This window comes from Ailuropoda melanoleuca, chromosome 19 (genome assembly GCF_002007445.2).
Source record: "Ailuropoda melanoleuca isolate Jingjing chromosome 19, ASM200744v2, whole genome shotgun sequence".
Lineage (NCBI taxonomy): Eukaryota > Metazoa > Chordata > Mammalia > Carnivora > Ursidae > Ailuropoda > Ailuropoda melanoleuca.
The window spans coordinates 10,333,592-10,351,947 of record NC_048236.1 but is presented as its reverse complement, the minus strand read 5'-3'; the positions used below and the strand labels follow the sequence as shown (position 1 = coordinate 10,351,947).

The 18,356-nt window shown below is 40.4% G+C and overlaps 1 protein-coding gene and 1 long non-coding RNA gene across 4 annotated transcripts in view; one reads left to right on the top strand and one right to left on the bottom strand.

Annotated features, from left to right (window-relative positions):
* The window catches only part of EFHC1 (EF-hand domain containing 1), a 60,135-nt gene that overhangs the window by 9,618 nt on the left and 32,161 nt on the right, over positions 1–18,356 (bottom strand). For all 3 annotated transcript variants that reach the window (XM_034648018.1, XM_011219986.3, XM_034648019.1), the window contains 2 exons: positions 16,245–16,458; positions 15,727–15,874 (listed from right to left, as the gene is read on the bottom strand). In XM_034648018.1, coding sequence (XP_034503909.1) covers positions 15,727–15,874; positions 16,245–16,458 — 362 coding nt within the window. The remainder of the gene's footprint in view (positions 1–15,726; positions 15,875–16,244; positions 16,459–18,356) is intronic.
* Positions 12,812–13,512, top strand: LOC117797156. The gene is made up of 2 exons (XR_004622067.1): positions 12,812–13,047; positions 13,287–13,512. It is a non-coding gene; the product is annotated as an uncharacterized LOC117797156 (long non-coding RNA).

Sequence of the window (18,356 nt, the reverse complement as noted above, 5' to 3'; positions counted from 1 at the left end):
GAGCTGCAGGAAGGGAGTGATGTTGGTCAAGATTACATTCAGTAACAAGATGAATAAGTTCTGGAGGTCTCATGTACAGCATTGTGGCTAGAGTTAATACTACTGTACTCTATACCTGATATTCGCAAAGAGATTTTAAGCATTCCTAACACACACATACACACACCCCAGTGATAGCCATGTGAGATGATGGATGTGCTAACTAACTTGATTCTGGTAGTCATTCACAATGTATATCAAACCACCATGTTGTAGATTTTAACTATATACAATTAGACCTCAATAAAATTGAGGGGAAAATAGTTGTATGATGAATGTGGAGCCAAATTCCAGGATGACTGGTCTGATAACTGCATGTGAAGTGGATTAAGGGAAAGAGTGGACGTGGGAAGATACGTCAGGAGGTATTGTGCATGCCGAGGTAAGCAGAGATGGAAGTATGGCAGATAGTGGTGGGTCCCTGTGCAGTATTCATCCTCTCCTTTTCCTAACAGAGTCCTTATTTTGTTTGGAGTAGCAGCTAGGAGTGGCTGTGTGACACAGCCCAGACAATGAGATGTCAGCAGAAGTTGCTAGGTGGGGCTCCTGGATAAGCCCTTTAAAAACAGGAAAGACATGGTGAGATTGGCTGTTCAGTCTTTTAGCCTTTGTCCTTCCTCTTCTTCCTGCCTGGACTATATGGATGCAGTACTGGAGATGGAACATTCACTTTGTGGCCACATAGTGAAAAGCAGGACAGAAACGACTTGCTAAGAATGTCTGAGAAGAGAAAGAAAAAATATCAAGTCTCTGTTGGCATTGTGAAGCCACCATGACAGCTAGATTGCTTCCTTCCAGATGTTGTCTTCCAGGAGGAACATTAAACTCCACTGGGTTAAGCTAATGTAAATTTTTTTATTATTATTATATGCAGACAAATGCAGCTCCTGATTGAGTGCTTTAAATTAGGAAATGGTGGGGAGAATGAACAGAAGTCAGAGGCAAGACATATTACAGAATGAAAGAATTTAATGTATTGAATATGGTGCAAAATTAAAAGAGGTCAAAGGTATCTCCAAGGTTTCAAACCAAGGCAAATGGAACACTGATGTGATTAAGAGAAAGCGGGCAATTAGCATTTATTGCTTGCCTCCTGTGTGTGTGCCAGACACTATGCTGGTGCTTTACATATGTTATCACAACTCACTGTTATCACCACTTTATGAGACAGAAAGAAGGAAGAAGAAAGAAGGAAAAGCAGTTGCGCAAGAAAGATGAGAATGACAATGGCCTCATTTTTTCTGTTGTACAAATTGTGAGGTACTGTGGCTCAGCTGGATGAAGACACATTGAACAGGCCAACAGGAATCTCGGACTAGAATCAGGAGAATGGTCAGGGTGGAGAGCAACTTATTTAGACACTGTGCAAAGAGATAAGACTGTCGAGAGAGTTTAGCAAGAGCAAATAAGAGGACCAAAAATAGGATCTTGAGAAACACCAACCTAGTAGACAAAAAGTAGCAAAAAGACACAAAGAATAGGCTTCCAGAGAAGTGGCAGGAGTATCAGAGACTCTGACTTTCTAGAACTCAAAAGAGGGTTTCAAAAAGGGGCTAACATAATAAAAAATTATTTAAAAAATAAAGAAATGGAACATAATTCTCCACTTCTTAAAATACACACACACACACACACACACACACACAAAGGGGGTGGTAAAGACTTCCAGAGAAGACGTGGAGTAGGAGGGTCCTAGGCTCACCTCAATCCACGGATAAACCCAGATAATACCCACATCAAGGTAAATAACCCAAAAAATGATCCGAAGAATACCAAATAGATACACACAGCTAAACGTAGAGCAGAGACTACACTGAGAGGGTAGGAAGGACAGAGATGTGGTTGGGAGCCAAACAGATCCACAGGACTGTCTGTGGGAAGGAGGGACTCCACCAGTGTGGACAGAAGAGAGGAGCAGACCCCACACCAGGCACCTCAGGCACAGGGGACTCACAGGATTGTGAGTTGTTATGAATCCCCATAACATTTGGTTTTGAAAACCAGAGGGGCCTAACAATCAGTGGGGCTTAACACCTGGAACTTTAAAAATCAGTAGCTTGGCTCTGGGAGAGCCAGAGGGGCAATAGGAAACTGAGTCCCTGCCCTTAAAGAGAGATAGCACAACAAAGAACCCCACTGAGATAGAGTATAGGAGCAGCAGTTTGAAAAACAGCTGGGGTATAAAGGAGGGAGATTTGTTTACTAATCTCAGAGTGTGTACTGGAGGGACAGGGATCTTTGGGAGACTTCTTTAAGAACAACAGAGAAGGGGGGCCTGGGCAGCTCAGTTAAGTGGCTGACTTCAGCTCAGGTCATGATCTCAGGGTCCTGGGATTGAGCCTTGCATGGCTCTAGGCTCAGTAGGGAGCCTGCTTCTCCCTCTCCCTCTCCCTCTGCCTCTGCCTCTGCCCCTCCCCCTGCTCATGCACTCTCTCGCGCTCTCTCTCTCAAATAAATAAATAAAATCTTAAAAAAAAAAAAAAAAAAAGGAACAAAAGAGCAGGCACCATTACCCCTCCCTAAAATACATGGACATCAGGGGAACCAGGGCAGCATGAATACTTTCCACCTAGCTTGTTAACAGCACACCCCATCTGTGGGTTCTCCTGTAGACACTACCTTTCCATCCTGGCCTGGGCAGGAGTTTTCCTACCCCCCCAACACACACACACCCGGCAGCTGCAGGTTCCCTTACACTGAAAACCAGCATGGACCTTCCTGGCACAGTGCAACCTACTCCCCTCCAACCTGACCTTGGCAGGATTCCATCCTAAGTGGTGCCACGAGCCTGGCTGGGTGCAAACAGCCCCGAGAGGGCCCAGCACCACTCCAAAGTGACTCCTGCCCCAGGGAGAGGGGAAGATAACCATACACACCATTTGGACTATGGCCCCAGCAGTGGGCTGGGGCTAGACATCTGGTCTGACTACAGCCCTGCCCACCAATGAAAGTTTCTCAGTGCCCTGCAGTTTAGTGCTACTAGTTTTGGCAAATGCATGGTCTGACTCGATTCAAGCCCAAGGTGGCCCCAGACTGACCCACTACTACACAGGACCCAAACACTGCCCACAACAGGCAAAGAGAATCACTGCAGACAACTGGACTGAAAGCAAGAGACACAGAGAGTTAGACAAGAGACACAGAGAGTTAGACAAAATGAGGAGACCAAAGAATATGTCCCAAATGAATGAACAGGACAAAAATCACAGCAAGAGAGCTAAATGAAACAGAGGTAAGTAATATGCCTAACAGAGAATTTAAAATAATGCTCATAAAGATATTCACTGAACTTAAGAGTGGATGACCTCAGTGAGACCTTCAACAAAGAGATAGAAAACACTGAAAAGAACGAATTACAGATGAAGAACTCAGTAACTGAAATAAAATATATAAATAGTATATAAATATATACATTTAATTTACATATTAATATATATTATATTATATATATATATATTTTATACACTAGAAGGAATAAATACTAGCCTAGAACAAGCAGAAGAATAGATCAGCAACCTGGAGGACACCGTTACGGAGAGAAATCAAGCTGAACAGGAGAGAGAAAAAGTAATAATGAAAATAGATTAAGTAACACAAGAATACCATCAAGTGTAATAACATTCACATTACAGGGATCCCAGAAGGAGAAGAGAGAGAAAAGGTGGCAGAAAATGTATTTGAAGAAATAATAGCTGGAAACTTCCTGAATTTGGGGAAGGAAACAAATCCAGATCCAGGAGGCTTTTTGGAAAGCCCCCAACAAAATCAACCTAAGGAAGTCCACACCAAGACACACAGTAATTAAAATGGCAAGAAGTAATAATGAAGAGAGAATCTTAAAAGCAGCAGGAGAAAAGAAAATAGTCATATACAAAAGAATCCCTATAAAGCTATCAGTAAATTTTTTAGCAGCAATTTTGAAGGCCAGAAGGCATATATTCAAAATGCCAAAAGAAAAAAAAACCCTGCATTCAAGAATACTCTACTCAGCAAGGCTATCATTCAGGATAGAGAGAGAGAGTTTTTCAGACAAACAAAAGTTAATGGAATTCATCACCACTAAATCAGCCCTGCAAGAGATGTTAAAGGGGACTCTTTGAATGGAAATGAAAGACCATAAGTAGGATTAAGAAAAGTAGGAAGCGCAAAAGCAGTAAAATTAAGCATATCTATAAAAATTAGTCAAGGGATTAAAAAAATAAAAGGATGTAAAATATGATACCATACACCTAATCACGGAGGTGAGAGGAGCAAAAATTTAGTGCTTTTAGAATGGGTTCAAACTTAAGTGAACATCAACTTAATATAGAGTGCTACATGCAGAAGATGTTATATATAATCCTAATGGTGGCCACAAATCAAAAACTGGTAATAAATATGCAAGAAATGAAGAGACATGAATTCAAGTATATCACTATAGAAAGCCAGCAAACCACGAAGGAAGAGCACAAGAGAAGAAAGGAACAGAGAAGAAATATAAAAACATAAAGCAAGTAACAAAATGGCAATAAGTACATACCCACCAGTAATCACTTTGAATATAAGTGGACTATGCTCCAATCAAAAGACATAGGGTGATGGAATGGATAAAAAAAAGCAAGACCCAGGGGTGGCTCAATCAGTAAAGCATCCGACTCTTGATCTCAGCTCAGGTCTTGATCTTAGGGTCTTGGGTTCGGGCCCCACATTGGGCTCCATGCATGGAGCCTACTTTAAAAAAAAAAAAAAAAGCAAGACCCATCTATATTATGCTGCTTATAAGAGACTCATTTCAGATCTAAAGACACGTGCAGATTGAAAGTGAAGGGATGAAAAAGTATTTATCCAAATGGCAGTGAAAAGAAAGCCAGGGTAGCAATACTTTTCAGACAAAATAGGTTTTACTTTTTTATTATTTTTTAAGATTTATTTATTTGAGAGAAAGAGAGAGAGAGTACAAGCAGGGAGAGCGGCAAAAGGAGAGAGGGGGAAGATTCCCTGCTGAGTGGGGACGCTGATGTAGGGTTTGATTTCACGACCCTGAGATCATTCATGGCCCTGAGCCAAAACCAAGAGTGGGATGCTCAATCAGTTGAGCCACAAGGTGCCCCAGAAAAATTAGACTTTAAAACAAAGACTGTAACAGGAGACAAAGAAGGACACTATATAAACGGAATAATCCAATGAGAAGATATAATTATTTATGCACCCAACATGGGAGCACCCAACATAACAAACATAAAGGAAGCAAACAATAGTAATGCAATAATGAGGGACTTTAACACCCCACTTACATCAGTGGATAGATCATCCAAACAGAAAATCAACAAAGAAATAGCAGCTTTGAATGACACACTGGACCAGATGGACTTAAGAGATATACTCAGAACATTCCAACCTAAAACAGCAGATTACACATTCTTTTCAAGTGCACATGGAATGTTCTCCAGATAGACTATATGTTTGGCCCTGAAACAGTGTCAACAAATTCAAAAAGACTGAAGTCATACCATGCATCTGACCACAATACTGTGAAACTAGAAATCAACCACAAGACAAAAAAATCTGAAAAGAACACAAATAAACAATGAATAGGTCAACCAAGAAATCAAAGAGGAAATAAAATATAAAGATGAATGAGAATGAAAACACAATGGTCCAAAATCTTTGAGATGTAGCAAAAGCAGGTCTAAAAAAGAAGTTTATTGCAATACAGGCCTATCTCAAGAAGCAAGAAAAAAAAAAATCTCAAACACATTAACCTTAAATCTAAAGAAGCCAGAGAAAGAACAAACAAAACTCCAAACCAGTAAAAAGAAATAAGATGAGAGCAGAAATAAACAAAATAGAAACTAAAAAAACAGAACAGTATAATGAAACCAGGAGCTTGTTTTTTGGAAAGATCAACAAAACTGATAAACCTTTAGACAGACTCATTTAAAAAAAAAAAAAAAAAGGACTCAAAATCAGAACTGAAAGAGAGGAGATAACTGACACCACAGAAATTCAAAGGACTGTGAAGGCATATAATTTTTTTATAATATGCTAACAAATTAGACAACCTGGAAGAAATAAATTCCTAGAAATATATGACGTCCCAAAACTGAATCAGGAAGAAATAAAAATTTGAATAGACTTATTGCCAGCAATAAAATTGAATCAGTAACCAAAAAACCCTCAATAAAAAAAAGTCCAGGACCAGATGGCTTCACAGGTGACTTCTACCAAACACTTTTTTTTTTTTCTTTTTAAAGAGAGGGAGAAAGGGTGTGGGGAGAAGCAGAGGGAAAGGGAGAGAATCTTAAGCAGGCTCCATGCCCACCGTGGAGCCTGGCATGGGGTTCAATCTCACAACCCTGAAATCAGGACCTGAGCTGAAATCAAGAATCAGACACTTCGCTTCTCAGCCTTTTGGCTAAGATCAAGTGAAGAGTCAGACACTTAACTGACTGAGCCACCCAGACACTCCAATTCTACCAAACATTTAAAGAAGACCGAGTGTTATATGCAACTAATGAGTCATTGAACATTACATCAAAAACTAATGATGTATATGTTTGCTAACTGAATTTAAATAAAAATAAAAAAATAAAGACAATACCTATTCTTCTCAAACTATTCCAAAAAGGAAAAAAAGGAAAAAAAAAAAAAGAGAGAGAGGACAGAACTACAAGCCAATATCTCTGATGAGCAGAAATGCAAAATCCCTCAACAAAATATTAGGAAACCAAATCCAACAAAACATTGAAAAAAATCATTCACCATGATCAAGTGGAGTTTATTCCCAAGATGCAAGGGTGGTTCAATATTCACAAATCAATGTGATACATCACATCAATAAGAGAAAAGATAAAAACCATATGATTATTTCAATAGATGAAGTAAAAACATTTGACCAAGTACAATATCTATTCATGATAAAAACCCTCAACAAAGTAGGTTTAGAGGGAACATACCTCAACATAATAAAGGCCTTATTTAAAAAAACACAGCGAACATCATACTCAATGGTGAAAAACTGAGATCAAGAACAAGACAAAGCTGTTCACTCTCACCACTTTTATTCAACATGGTATTGTAAGTGCTAGCCATAGCAATTAGACACAAGAAAGGAGTAAAAGGCATCCAGATTGGTAAGGAAGCAGTTAAACTGTCAAATTTGCAGATGACATGGTACTATTTATAGAAAACCCTAAAGACTCCACCAAAAAATTACTAGAACTGATACAGAATTCAGTAAGGTCACAGGACACAAAAATCAATAGACAGAAATCCGTTTCATATCTATCCACTAAGAACGAAGTAGTTGAAAGAAAAATTAAGAAAATAACCCATTTACAATTGCACCAAAAATAAAATACCTAGGAATAAACTTAACCAAGGAGGTGAAAGACCTGTACTCTGAAAACTATAAAACACTGATGAGAGAAATTGAAGATGACACAAACAAATGGAAAGATATTCCATGCTCATGGACCCAGAGAACAAATATTGTTAAAATGTCCATACTACCCAAAGCGATCTACAGATTTAATGTAATCACTATCAAAATACCAACAGCATTTTTTGCAGAACTAGAATAATCCTATTATCTGTATGGAATCACAAAGGACCCCAAATAGCCAAAATAATCCTGAAAAAGGACAAAACTGGAGCTATCACAATCCCAGATTTCAAGATCTACCACAAAGCTGTAGTATTCAAAAGGCTGGTACTGGCACAAAAAAAGACATATAGATCAATGAAGCAGAACAGAGAGCCCAGAAATAAACCCGCAATTATATGGTCAATTCATCTTTGACAAAAGAGACAAGAATATGCAATGTGAAAAAGTCTCTTCAACGAATGGTGCTGGGAAAACTGGACCACTACATGCAAAACTAAAAAAAAAAAAAACCAAAACCAAAACAAAAACCCTCAAAACGTATTACAGACCTAAAAGTGGGACCTGAAACCATAAAAACCCTAGAAGAGACCACAGTCAGTAATTTTTCTGACATCAGCTGTAGCAACATTTTTCTAGATAGGTCTCCTGGAACAACGGAAACAAAAGCAAAAATAAACTATTGGGACTACATCAAAGTAAAAAAGTTTCTGGACAGCAAAGAAGAGTCAGAAAACTAAAAGACAACCTACTGAATAGAGGAAGATATTTTTAAATGCCATATCGAATAAAGGGTTAGTATTTAAAATATATAAAGAACTTATACAACTAAACACCAAAAAAAGCAAATAATCCGAATAAAAATGGGCAGAAGATATGAACAGACATTTCCCCAAAGAAGACGTCCAGATGCCCAACAGACACACGAAAAGATGCTCAACATCATTCACCAGAGAAATGCCAATCAAAACTGCAATGAGCTATCACCTCACACCTGTCAGAATGGCTAACCTCAAAACCCCAGGAAACAACAAGGGTTGGCAAGGATAAAGAAAAAAAGGAACCCTCGTGCACTGCTGGTGGGAATGCAAACTGGTGCAGCCACTGTGGAGGTCATACAGGATGGAGGTTTCTCCAAAAATTAAAAATAGAATTACCATATGATGCAGTAACTCCAGTACTGGGTATTTACCCAAAGACTGTGAAAACACTAATTTGAAAAGATTTATGCACCTCTGTGTTAATTAATTACAGCATTATTTACAACAGCCAAATCATGGAAATAACCCAAGTGTCCATCAATAGATGAATGGATAAAGAAGGTGTGGTATACACACATATATACACATGCATGCATACATACACAATGGAATATTACTCAGCCATAAAAAAGAATGAAATCTTGCCTTTTGCAACAACTTGGATAGAGCTAGAGAGTATAATGCTAAGTGAAATAGGTCAAAGACAAATATATTATTTCACTCATATGTGAAATTTCATAAACAAAACAAGAAAACAAAGAATAAAAGAGAAAAATGACTTAAATTGAAACAACAAACGGCTTACCAGAGCAGAGGTGGGGGCATGGGTAGAACAGGTGAAGGGGATTAAGAGTACCCTTATCGTGATGAACACTGAGTAATGTATAGAATAGTCAAGTATATTGTACACCTGAAACTAATATAACACTATGTTAAAAATCTTTTAATAAAAGAAAATAAAGTAATGGAATAAAAAAAGGGGAGGGCAATGGTAAAGAGTGATTACCTGTAGATCAAAAAAGGCTAAACACTAGACCAGGGACTTGGTCAATTACACCAATTCAAAACCAACCTGCTGCCAGTTTAATTGCCATTCAGCCACACCTTCATTAACACGTCGACTATGACTGCTTTCACCCTGTAAGGGCAGAGCTGAGTGGTTCCAACAGAGATGGTATGGCCCACAAAGCCTAAACTATTTACTACCTATCTCTTAACTAAAAATATTTGCCATCCCCTGTCCTACACTATGAGCTCCCCACTCTCTCATGTACTTGCCTGAGCATTTATTAAGGTCTGGCACAAGGTGCAAGGTCACATATCTGTTGAACTAATGAAACAATGACAAGAGACCATTAGATCTGGAAGCGATCGGTGACCTTCAAGAAAGCAATTTGTGAAGCATGGATTCTGAAGCAGTCAGAAAGGAGGTGGTTACAGGGGCGCCTGGGTGGCTCAGTCGTTAAGCGTCTGCTTTTGGCTCAGGGTGTGATCCTGGCGTTCTAGGATTGAGCCCCACATCAGGCTCCTCCGCTGGGAGCCTGCTTCTTCCTCTCCCACTCCCCCTGCTTATGTTCCCTCTCTCGCTGGCTGTCTCAGTCAAATAAATAAATAAAATGAAAAGAAAGAAAAGAAAGGAAAGAAAAAGAAAGAAAGGAAAGAAAAAGAAAGAAAGGAAAGAAAAAGAAGGAAAGAAAAAGAAAGGAAAGAAAAAGAAGGAAAGAAAAACAAAGAAAGAAAAAGAGAAAGAAAGAAAAAGAAAGAAAGAAAGAAGGTGGTTACAGACCCAAAACAGAAGAATGAAATTTGGAGAAATGGGAGCTACTTATCTTTGACAAGAATGTAAAGAAAAAGGGGGTAATGGTTCAGGAACTTTCTAAGGTGGAGAGTGAGAAAATTGAAGGAACTTACCCTGGATCATTTGGTCTCATATTGGAGACCAACCGCAAATTGACTATGGAAGAGCTTGGGCATAAAGAAAACGGGGGAAAAAAGGAAAATATTGGGGAATGTCTATATGGGAAAAGTGGCTAAAAGTGAAAACGGATGAAAAAGCTCACTGAGCAGGGCAGGAGCGGCCTCTCGAAGATGACAGCACAAACGGACTGCTAATTAAGCAATGATAAATGAACATGCGGAGATTTCGTGTCCAGGGGTGGATTTAGGAGCATTTGTTTTTTTGTAAGTCTGAGTTCCATATACCATAGCGAGGACCCAAAACCCAAAAGACACTTCAGATAAAGTCAGTACTCAATTACATGTGCACTTTTTAATTTTCTGGCTCAGAGAAAGAAAACAGGTAACTCTCAGCATTATCCTCCCGTGGCTGATCCTTGACACAAGAAGTCCTCGGGTCTGACAAGTACTGGAGAAACCCTTTCATTATTCTTAGCAATGATTAGTAAAATAAAGGATCTGCAGCCCCTTAGAGCGGTTCTTGATCAGATGGGAGGATTTAGGAGCCAAAGACAGAATGGCTAGAAGACATGGAAGGTGCGGCACCTGGGTTCACATCACCTTCAAGCATTTTCTCTCGCTTATCTATCTGACCCATCACAGGAGAAGAGAGGGAAGATAAGGGTCCAACAGGGAGAGCGATGGAACTCTTAATTCAGAACTTGAATTTCCGTTTATTTTTATTGGTATCTTATTTGAAGTGCCACACGCTATCCTTTGGTCATTACTAAATCAGGAAAAAGAAAAAGAGATTCTACTGGTAGTATGCCAAAGCAAGCAGCTTTCCAGTGTTGCTGGTATTTGCACAGACATGGGGAAATGACGGAAGAAACTTTTGAGAAGCACTTCAATTAGATATAGGACCATGAATCTCCCCTCCGCCCTTAAAGCTGCCCAGTCACCGAACCATGCTTCTCTGGAACATGTGCTGCCCACTTTTCTAGACAGTTGCCGTATTTTCATTAGGCCTGTGACATTTGTTTCTGGAAGCAGGAAGCATTTTTAAACGGATGGTGAATGCCAGTTATAATTGACAGTTTATTTCTTAGATAAAATAATGCTATGCATTTATTTTCATTTTATTTTTACATTTTATTGATATAGTCAGTTGAATGGTACAATTCACAACTCTTCCTCTCTCCTGAAACCTCCAACACGTCCCCATCCTTATTCTTCCTATGGCACTATGACTCTGAAAACGAGACACCCAGAAGGGCCTCTCAACCATACCCACCCACCTCGCAGGTGCTTCCCCCACACACTCCACCCTCCTGCTTGTTGCCAGAGATCAAGCTTTCAAAGAGTAAGTCCAGGACTCCCGGAGGTTCCTGAGATCCTTTTGGGGTCTGTGAGGTCAAAACTATTCTAATAATAATAGAAAACCAGTATTATTTGCTTTTAACTTTTGTTTTCGCACATGCACAATGGAGTTTTCCAAAGGCTGTATGAGGAATGATATCACAGCAATCTGAATACAGACGCAGATGAAAATGCAGCTGTCTTCTATTAATAAAGTCAGACATTAAAGAGACTTGCAGAAATGTAAAACGATGCCACTCAACTATATTTTCCCAATGGAAAAAAATATATATATTTTTATAAAACACTATTATTTGTGTTAACATGGAATGGGTTTTATTATTTTTTAAAACAAATTAATGAATATTTTTAATTTCTCAGATATAATTTTCATTATGGTAAATACTGATAGATACAAACCACACACACAAAAAAACCTCTTTGTGGTCCTAATTTTAAGGCGTATACAGGTGCTCGGAGACCAAAAAGTTTGAGAACGACCACCAGAGATGAACGCTTGGTGCTTCTATCTTAAAGCCCATTCCTCTACCAGGTTCTATGTCCCATCTCTCACACATACTCCACAAAGCTCCCCTCTTACACATTTGTCAGTTTCCCTCTCTGCACAATCATTCCCATTTATGTATAAACACTCTGTTGTTTATTTTATCTTAAAACAACAACAACAAAAACTGTTCCTCTGTCAGCTACCGCCCATGTCTCTTCCCCTTTGCACAGAACTTCCTCAAAAAAGTTGTCTATACTTCCGGTCTCAAATTCCTCTCTTCCCATTTTTTTTCCTTTAACTTTATTTCTGTATAGTTGACACACAGTTTCAGGTGCACAACATAGTGATTCAACAAGTTTATATCTTATGCTGAGCTCACCCCAAGTAGCTGCCAACCTCCCACTCTCTCTTAAATCCCCTCCCATTGGATTTTCCTGCCCTTCCGATTCCACTGAAATGGGGAGAATCCCACTTGGATCCCCCCACATTGCTAAATTCCCCATTTAACACAATGAAACCTTCTGTCTTCCTTGATGTACCTCTTTTCCACTACTTGATGTCCCTTTGCAAGGCTCTGATAAGGGTGAATTTCAGTTAACACTGTTTAGTTAAATAACCCAGCCCCTCAACAACATGGTTCAAATTCCAGTTACCACTGTTGACTAACTGTGAGGAATTACACAACACACAAACTCACTGTCAGGCTGGTCAGTGGCCTTGATCACCACATAAACAGCTCATGCACACGGATCAGTGACAATCATCTCATTTGTTTCAAAGTCTGTCAGTGCTTGGCCACTGGGTGCCTGTTTTTCAGCTCACAGACAGCAAAACGTAGATTCGAAATGTATCATTGAAAGAGGAAATTGGCAAAGAAAAGTGAAAGTGAAGCAAAGACACAAAAAGTGCTAACACTGGATGTAAAAATCGACTCTAACATAATGGAGGTACTGAAGTAGCTGACTGGGAACGAGGACACCACTACCAGCGGGGACTCTCAGCTCAGTGCTCAGGTAGGGGGAAGGGCGACTTAAGAGCCCGAACGAGGACAGCGGGTGCGTGGAAAGGACAAGCATCCCCCAGATGCAGCGAGAAACTTCACATTAAAAGAACTCTTAGAGGTAGGTACTTCACGGTTATTAAAGGAACGGGGGGAGATATTTCACAACATCGAAAGCAAAAATAATAAAATGTTGAAAGTTGATCTAAAATTAGAAAGGAATATGCCAATTTGCCAAGGCATAGAAAAGATATTTGCGCTGGTTATGTGACAAGAACGAGGCAAGCACTGTTCAACCCTGTCTCAACAAATTTACGAAAGAAATAAAACACTTTATTCTTGATTTTATTTTATTTTTAGACAACTTATACCAAGCGAGTGTGCGAGTAGGGGAAGAGGGAGAGGAAGAGAGAATCTCAAGCAGACTCCCTGCAGGAGCACAGAGCTGACAAGGGGCTTGATCTCATGCCCCTGAGATCATGACCTGAGCCGAAACCATGCATCAGACGCTCAACTGACTGAGCCATCCAGGTGTCCCGCCTTTGCTTTAAATTACAGTGTACTAAATAAAAATTGTTTTACTATTTTTTCGCTTCCTTATACATATATAACCATCACAGTTTTTCATGTTTTGACAGAAATTTTTAAAGGTCACAGAACAGCGAATTTTCCCATCGATTATTAAGACTGTTTGGCATGGTTACTTTTAGAGTTCGGAGCTCCATGCAAAGGGAGGATTGCCTGCACTTCCCTCATCTGACTTCCAGGCCACCACCCCACTTGCTTTTCTTCCTGCCTCACTAGCTGACTTCCCAATCTCCTCGCTCAACGCTTACTGTGGGAGGACATCAGAGCCCAGTCCTGGGAGCTATTCTAATTGCACTGCTCCCTTAGAGATTTCACCCGGTCCCATGGCTTGAAACAATCATCTATATTCCAACAACTTCCATATTTACATCCCCAGCCCAGACCTCTTGCCTGAAAGCCAGATTTATATATCCGGTGGCCTGTTTGATAGCTCGACCTGGATATTCAGTAGATACTGTTAGAAGATGGAGGTGGGTCAGCAAAGTATCCTCTATAATGGAAAGGCGCTTTAAGACTGAATAGCAAAGCAAGCCACTCTGTCCCGTTTACATGGTTTCTTTCAGGGTAACTTACCGGGGAGATCAGGTCAACGGATCCAGATGGGACGATCCGGGCGGCGCTCGGCTATTTTCTGCCCCTCTTCTCCACCCAGTCAGGACTTCAATCCCCAGCTTTTATGGAGCAAGGGGCATGGTGGTGAGGTCATGGGGCAGCTATCTAAAGTGGCGTCATTTGTGCACCAAAGGATCTCTACTAGTCACCTAAAGTGGGGCCTTCTGTGGGCCAGCCATCTCTACTAGTTACCTAAAGTGGGGCCTTCTGTGGGCCAGCCATCTCTACTAGTTACCTAAAGTGGGGCCTTCTGTGGGCCAGCCATCTTTCTAGTTACCTAAAGTAAGTGGGGCCTTCTATGCACCACTTTAGGGAAGATCAGAACAAGCCTTCCTGCAATCCCATCAGGGCAGACATTAACCTCCACAGGGCCAGGAACACAGAGCCCCCAAGGGGGACATTGTGTGGGCATGAACAAGCTGGAGGGCCAAAGATGGGGTCAGTGTGGTCAGCACTCCTACAACCACCAAAACCAAAATCCTTCCCCTAACCAGAAAAACCCTCCTCTACTACCCACAACACACATCTTCCCCATCTCAGTTGATGGCAACTCCTTCCCTCCAGTTGCTCAGGCCAAAAACCTTGGAGTCGTTCTTAACTACTGTCCTATATCCTCTGTATAATCTGTCTCAAGGCTTATTGGCTCTACCTTCAAAATATATCCCAAATCAGACCACATTGCCCCACGTTCCCTGATGCACCTGGTCCACACACCCTCATCTCTTGCCTTAGTTACTATAACACGGTCTCTAACTCATCTCCCTCATGACCTAGTCTCAGCACAGCAGCCAGGGGAGTTCTTGTAAAACGCATGTCAAATCTTGCCATTTCTCTCCCCAGAACCCCACAGTGGCTCTCCATTTCACTCGGAGAAAAGTCAGCATCTTTCCAAAGACCCAGTGGGTCCACAGGGTCTAGCCCCTTCTTATGGGGCTATGTTCTAACCCCACCTCCTCTTCTTCCTCTCACTCCCTCTCTCCTGCCGCTCTCACCGGCCTGCCTCTTTCCAGAACTCTGGGCAGGCTAGGCCTTCGCATTCACCCATCCCTCTTCCTGGAAAGCTCCTCCTCCAAATAGTCACAGACCGAACTCCTTTTCTTTCCAGAGTTTGCTCACTGTCACTTCTCAAGGTGTGCCCGGCTCCCCAGATCAGGTGCTTCTCACCATCACCCTCTGGAAATCCTTATCACTCTTATTGTTCTCCGCTTTTCCACAGCATTCATCCCCTAACGTGCTGTACGATTTACTTGTGTTGTTTATTGGTTGTCTCCCTCTCCTACTGCTTAGAAGGTCAACTCCATGAGAGCAGCAACTTCTTGTCTAGTCTGTTGACAGATAAAAGCCCAAGGGCCTAGTGATGGTATGTGACACATACTAAGCATTCAATAATTATTTGCTAAATAAATGAAGTTGAAAAAGTTCTAAGTTACTAGTTATTATAGTGGACCCAGAGAACCTTCTGTGTATGTCTATAAACTCCCATTTGGTGAGGGAAATCTGAAAATCTAAAATGTGATTACCCGTTCATTTTATCAAGAGCTATTTCCTAAATATCTTATATGTGCCAAAGCCAAATTGAACCTTAGACGGTCAAACATACTTTTCCAATCCTGGTGCAGGAGCTTCTTGCCTTTGAACACGGTTCTGAATGGACAAGAGTGCTTCTGGTGAATACTGGGCAGCATTGCTCTCCATGTACTTCAGAACATAGTCGTCTGTGTCAAGGATGACAAACCGGTGGCCAAACACTGGGGAGAGGGTAGAAATCCACTTAGCTTGGCTATGGTTTTAATCATGCCATTAGGGGTAAAATAATACTGATCCTCCAATGACAAGGTCACAGATAGGCATCTGTGACCTCGACAAATGAACTTTCAATAGCTCTCTGATATGCAGTAGTTCACTCAGTGTTCAGGAAGCTTGGGGTGTATACATCTATAGCCCACGAATGTGTCCAACTTGCAGTTTAACTGACACGGAAGGAGACCGAGACACTGTATCACATATACAAGAATATTAGCTTTAGTTCAGGTGGAATGCAGTCTCACTGCCTCTTACAAGAGTTAAATGAATTAAATTCCCACTAAGAAGAACCCATTCACTTGTGCTGAGACCTACCCTCAATCACAGCACCAATGAAGAAGTCAGTCGGGCCATAGTAGATGGGGTTGTCTGCTGTCGAGGACGGTTTAACAACTTTAGTTCTGCCAAGGTACTTGCCCCCAATGATGCCAGAATTGCGGACAGGCGGCTCAAAGATACTGATCATGTCACTGGCAAGAAAATAGGAGAAGACAAATCGGCGGTCTTTGTCTTCTGGGATAGGAGATTCCTGGACAGGAGAAGAAAGGAAGTTATTATGAAGGTACATAATCGACCCAGATGTTCTAAACTTAAGTATCTACAGGACTAGATGTAAAATACAAACCAAATACACAAAGTATAATGTAAGTGAACAGTAAGGGGGGACAGGGACTGTGGTGGCCTGGAAAGGACATGCCTCATCTAACGGAGGCTGCCCCAACTCCGACTGGAGGCTGTCTTAGCAAATGTAAGCCCAATGTTGCGGGCTCTTCCCATTTCTCACGGGAAGACAGAAATCCGGGTGTTGTATGTAAGTGATGAATCACTAAATTCTACACTTGAAACTAATATTATTCTGTCTGTTAACTAACTGAAATTTAAACAAAAACTTGGAAAAAAAATAAAACCCCTGATTTTAAAGCATTGACCTTAACTCTTTTAAAGCACTATGTGTGCCAAACAAAACATGTGGGCTACGTTCTGCCCACAGGCTGCCCACAGTTTGAGACCTCTTGGCTGACGTGTTCAATTTCACAGACACTAAGATGATTATGCAAAGTTTATTTCTTTAAACAAATCTATTTACACACATAATTTTAAAAAGAAAACTTAAGAAAGGAGGAATGAGTAATATAATGTCATAGAGCGGAAACCGATTCTGAAAAACTGTCTTGTAGATAAGACTGTTCCTACACCAAATTACTGAGAGTGATCACATAACCCTAAGAAACCAATTCCAGATTGAACAAGCCTAAATACAGACATGCTTATTCTTTACTAAAATCCTCTCAAATTGCAACTTCAGCACATATCTTTTCATTTACGACATGGAATTGCTTGTATAATGATTTCTCATTTATCAAAGAAAGTCACTGGGTTTCCTCTTAGTCAAATAATTTCCTCATACCATTCCCTAATCTAGCAGTCTCCAAACTTTTTTGATTAGACACTCTAACAATAAAAAAAATTTTTAAACAAACATCTACTATGGTTAATAAAAATCAAATCACATCACTCCTCTGCTCTCAAACCTCCAGAGGATTACCGTCACACTGAATAAAATATGAAGTTCTAAGCACGGCTACAGGCAGGGCTGTCCAAGGAGGGCCAATGGTTCACCCTGGCAGGGGTATTTAGGAGTATTTTAAAAGTTAAAAAAAAATCTGTATGTTTTTATTTAGAACTAAATGTAAAGTTGCATTAACAATAGAGAATTTTCATATACTTCTCACCAAGCTTTCCCTAATTTTAGCATCATACATAACCATAGTACAATTATCAGACGCAGAGTAATGATACCATAGTAATGGGAAATAGTGACAGCACAATACTGTCAAATCACGGCTCTTATTCAGATTTCATCTGTTTTTCACTTATGTTCTTTTTCTGACTCAGGATCCTATACAGGATCTCACATTGTGTTTAGTTGTTCTTTCTCTTTGATCTCCTCCAAGCTGTGTCGGTTCCTCATTCTGTCCTTGTCTTTCATGACCTTGACACTTTTGAAGAGTAGTGGTCAATTATCCTGTGGAATGTGCCTTGTGCATCTGATTTTTGCATCTTTGGCAAAAATACCACAGAAAAAATATCTTGTCTTTCTAGATCTTATTATTGGTGATGTTGACCTTGGTCACGTGGGTAAGAAGATAAATGGTGGGCTTCTCCCCTCTAAAATTACCACCTTTCCCTTTGCAGTTGATAAATATCTTAAGAAACACAGCTTGAAACCATGAAAATTCTGTTTCTCCTCAAAGGTTTTCCCGTAATATGAGCATCCACTGATGGATCTTCTCGGCAACAATTATTGCCGTGGTGTGTGCTTAATGGTAATTTTTTACTGCCCTCTTCTCTTCCACATTTAGTAACTGAAATTCTACTGTACAGAGGCATGGGCTTTTGAGGATGAGTATTGTATTGCTGATATTT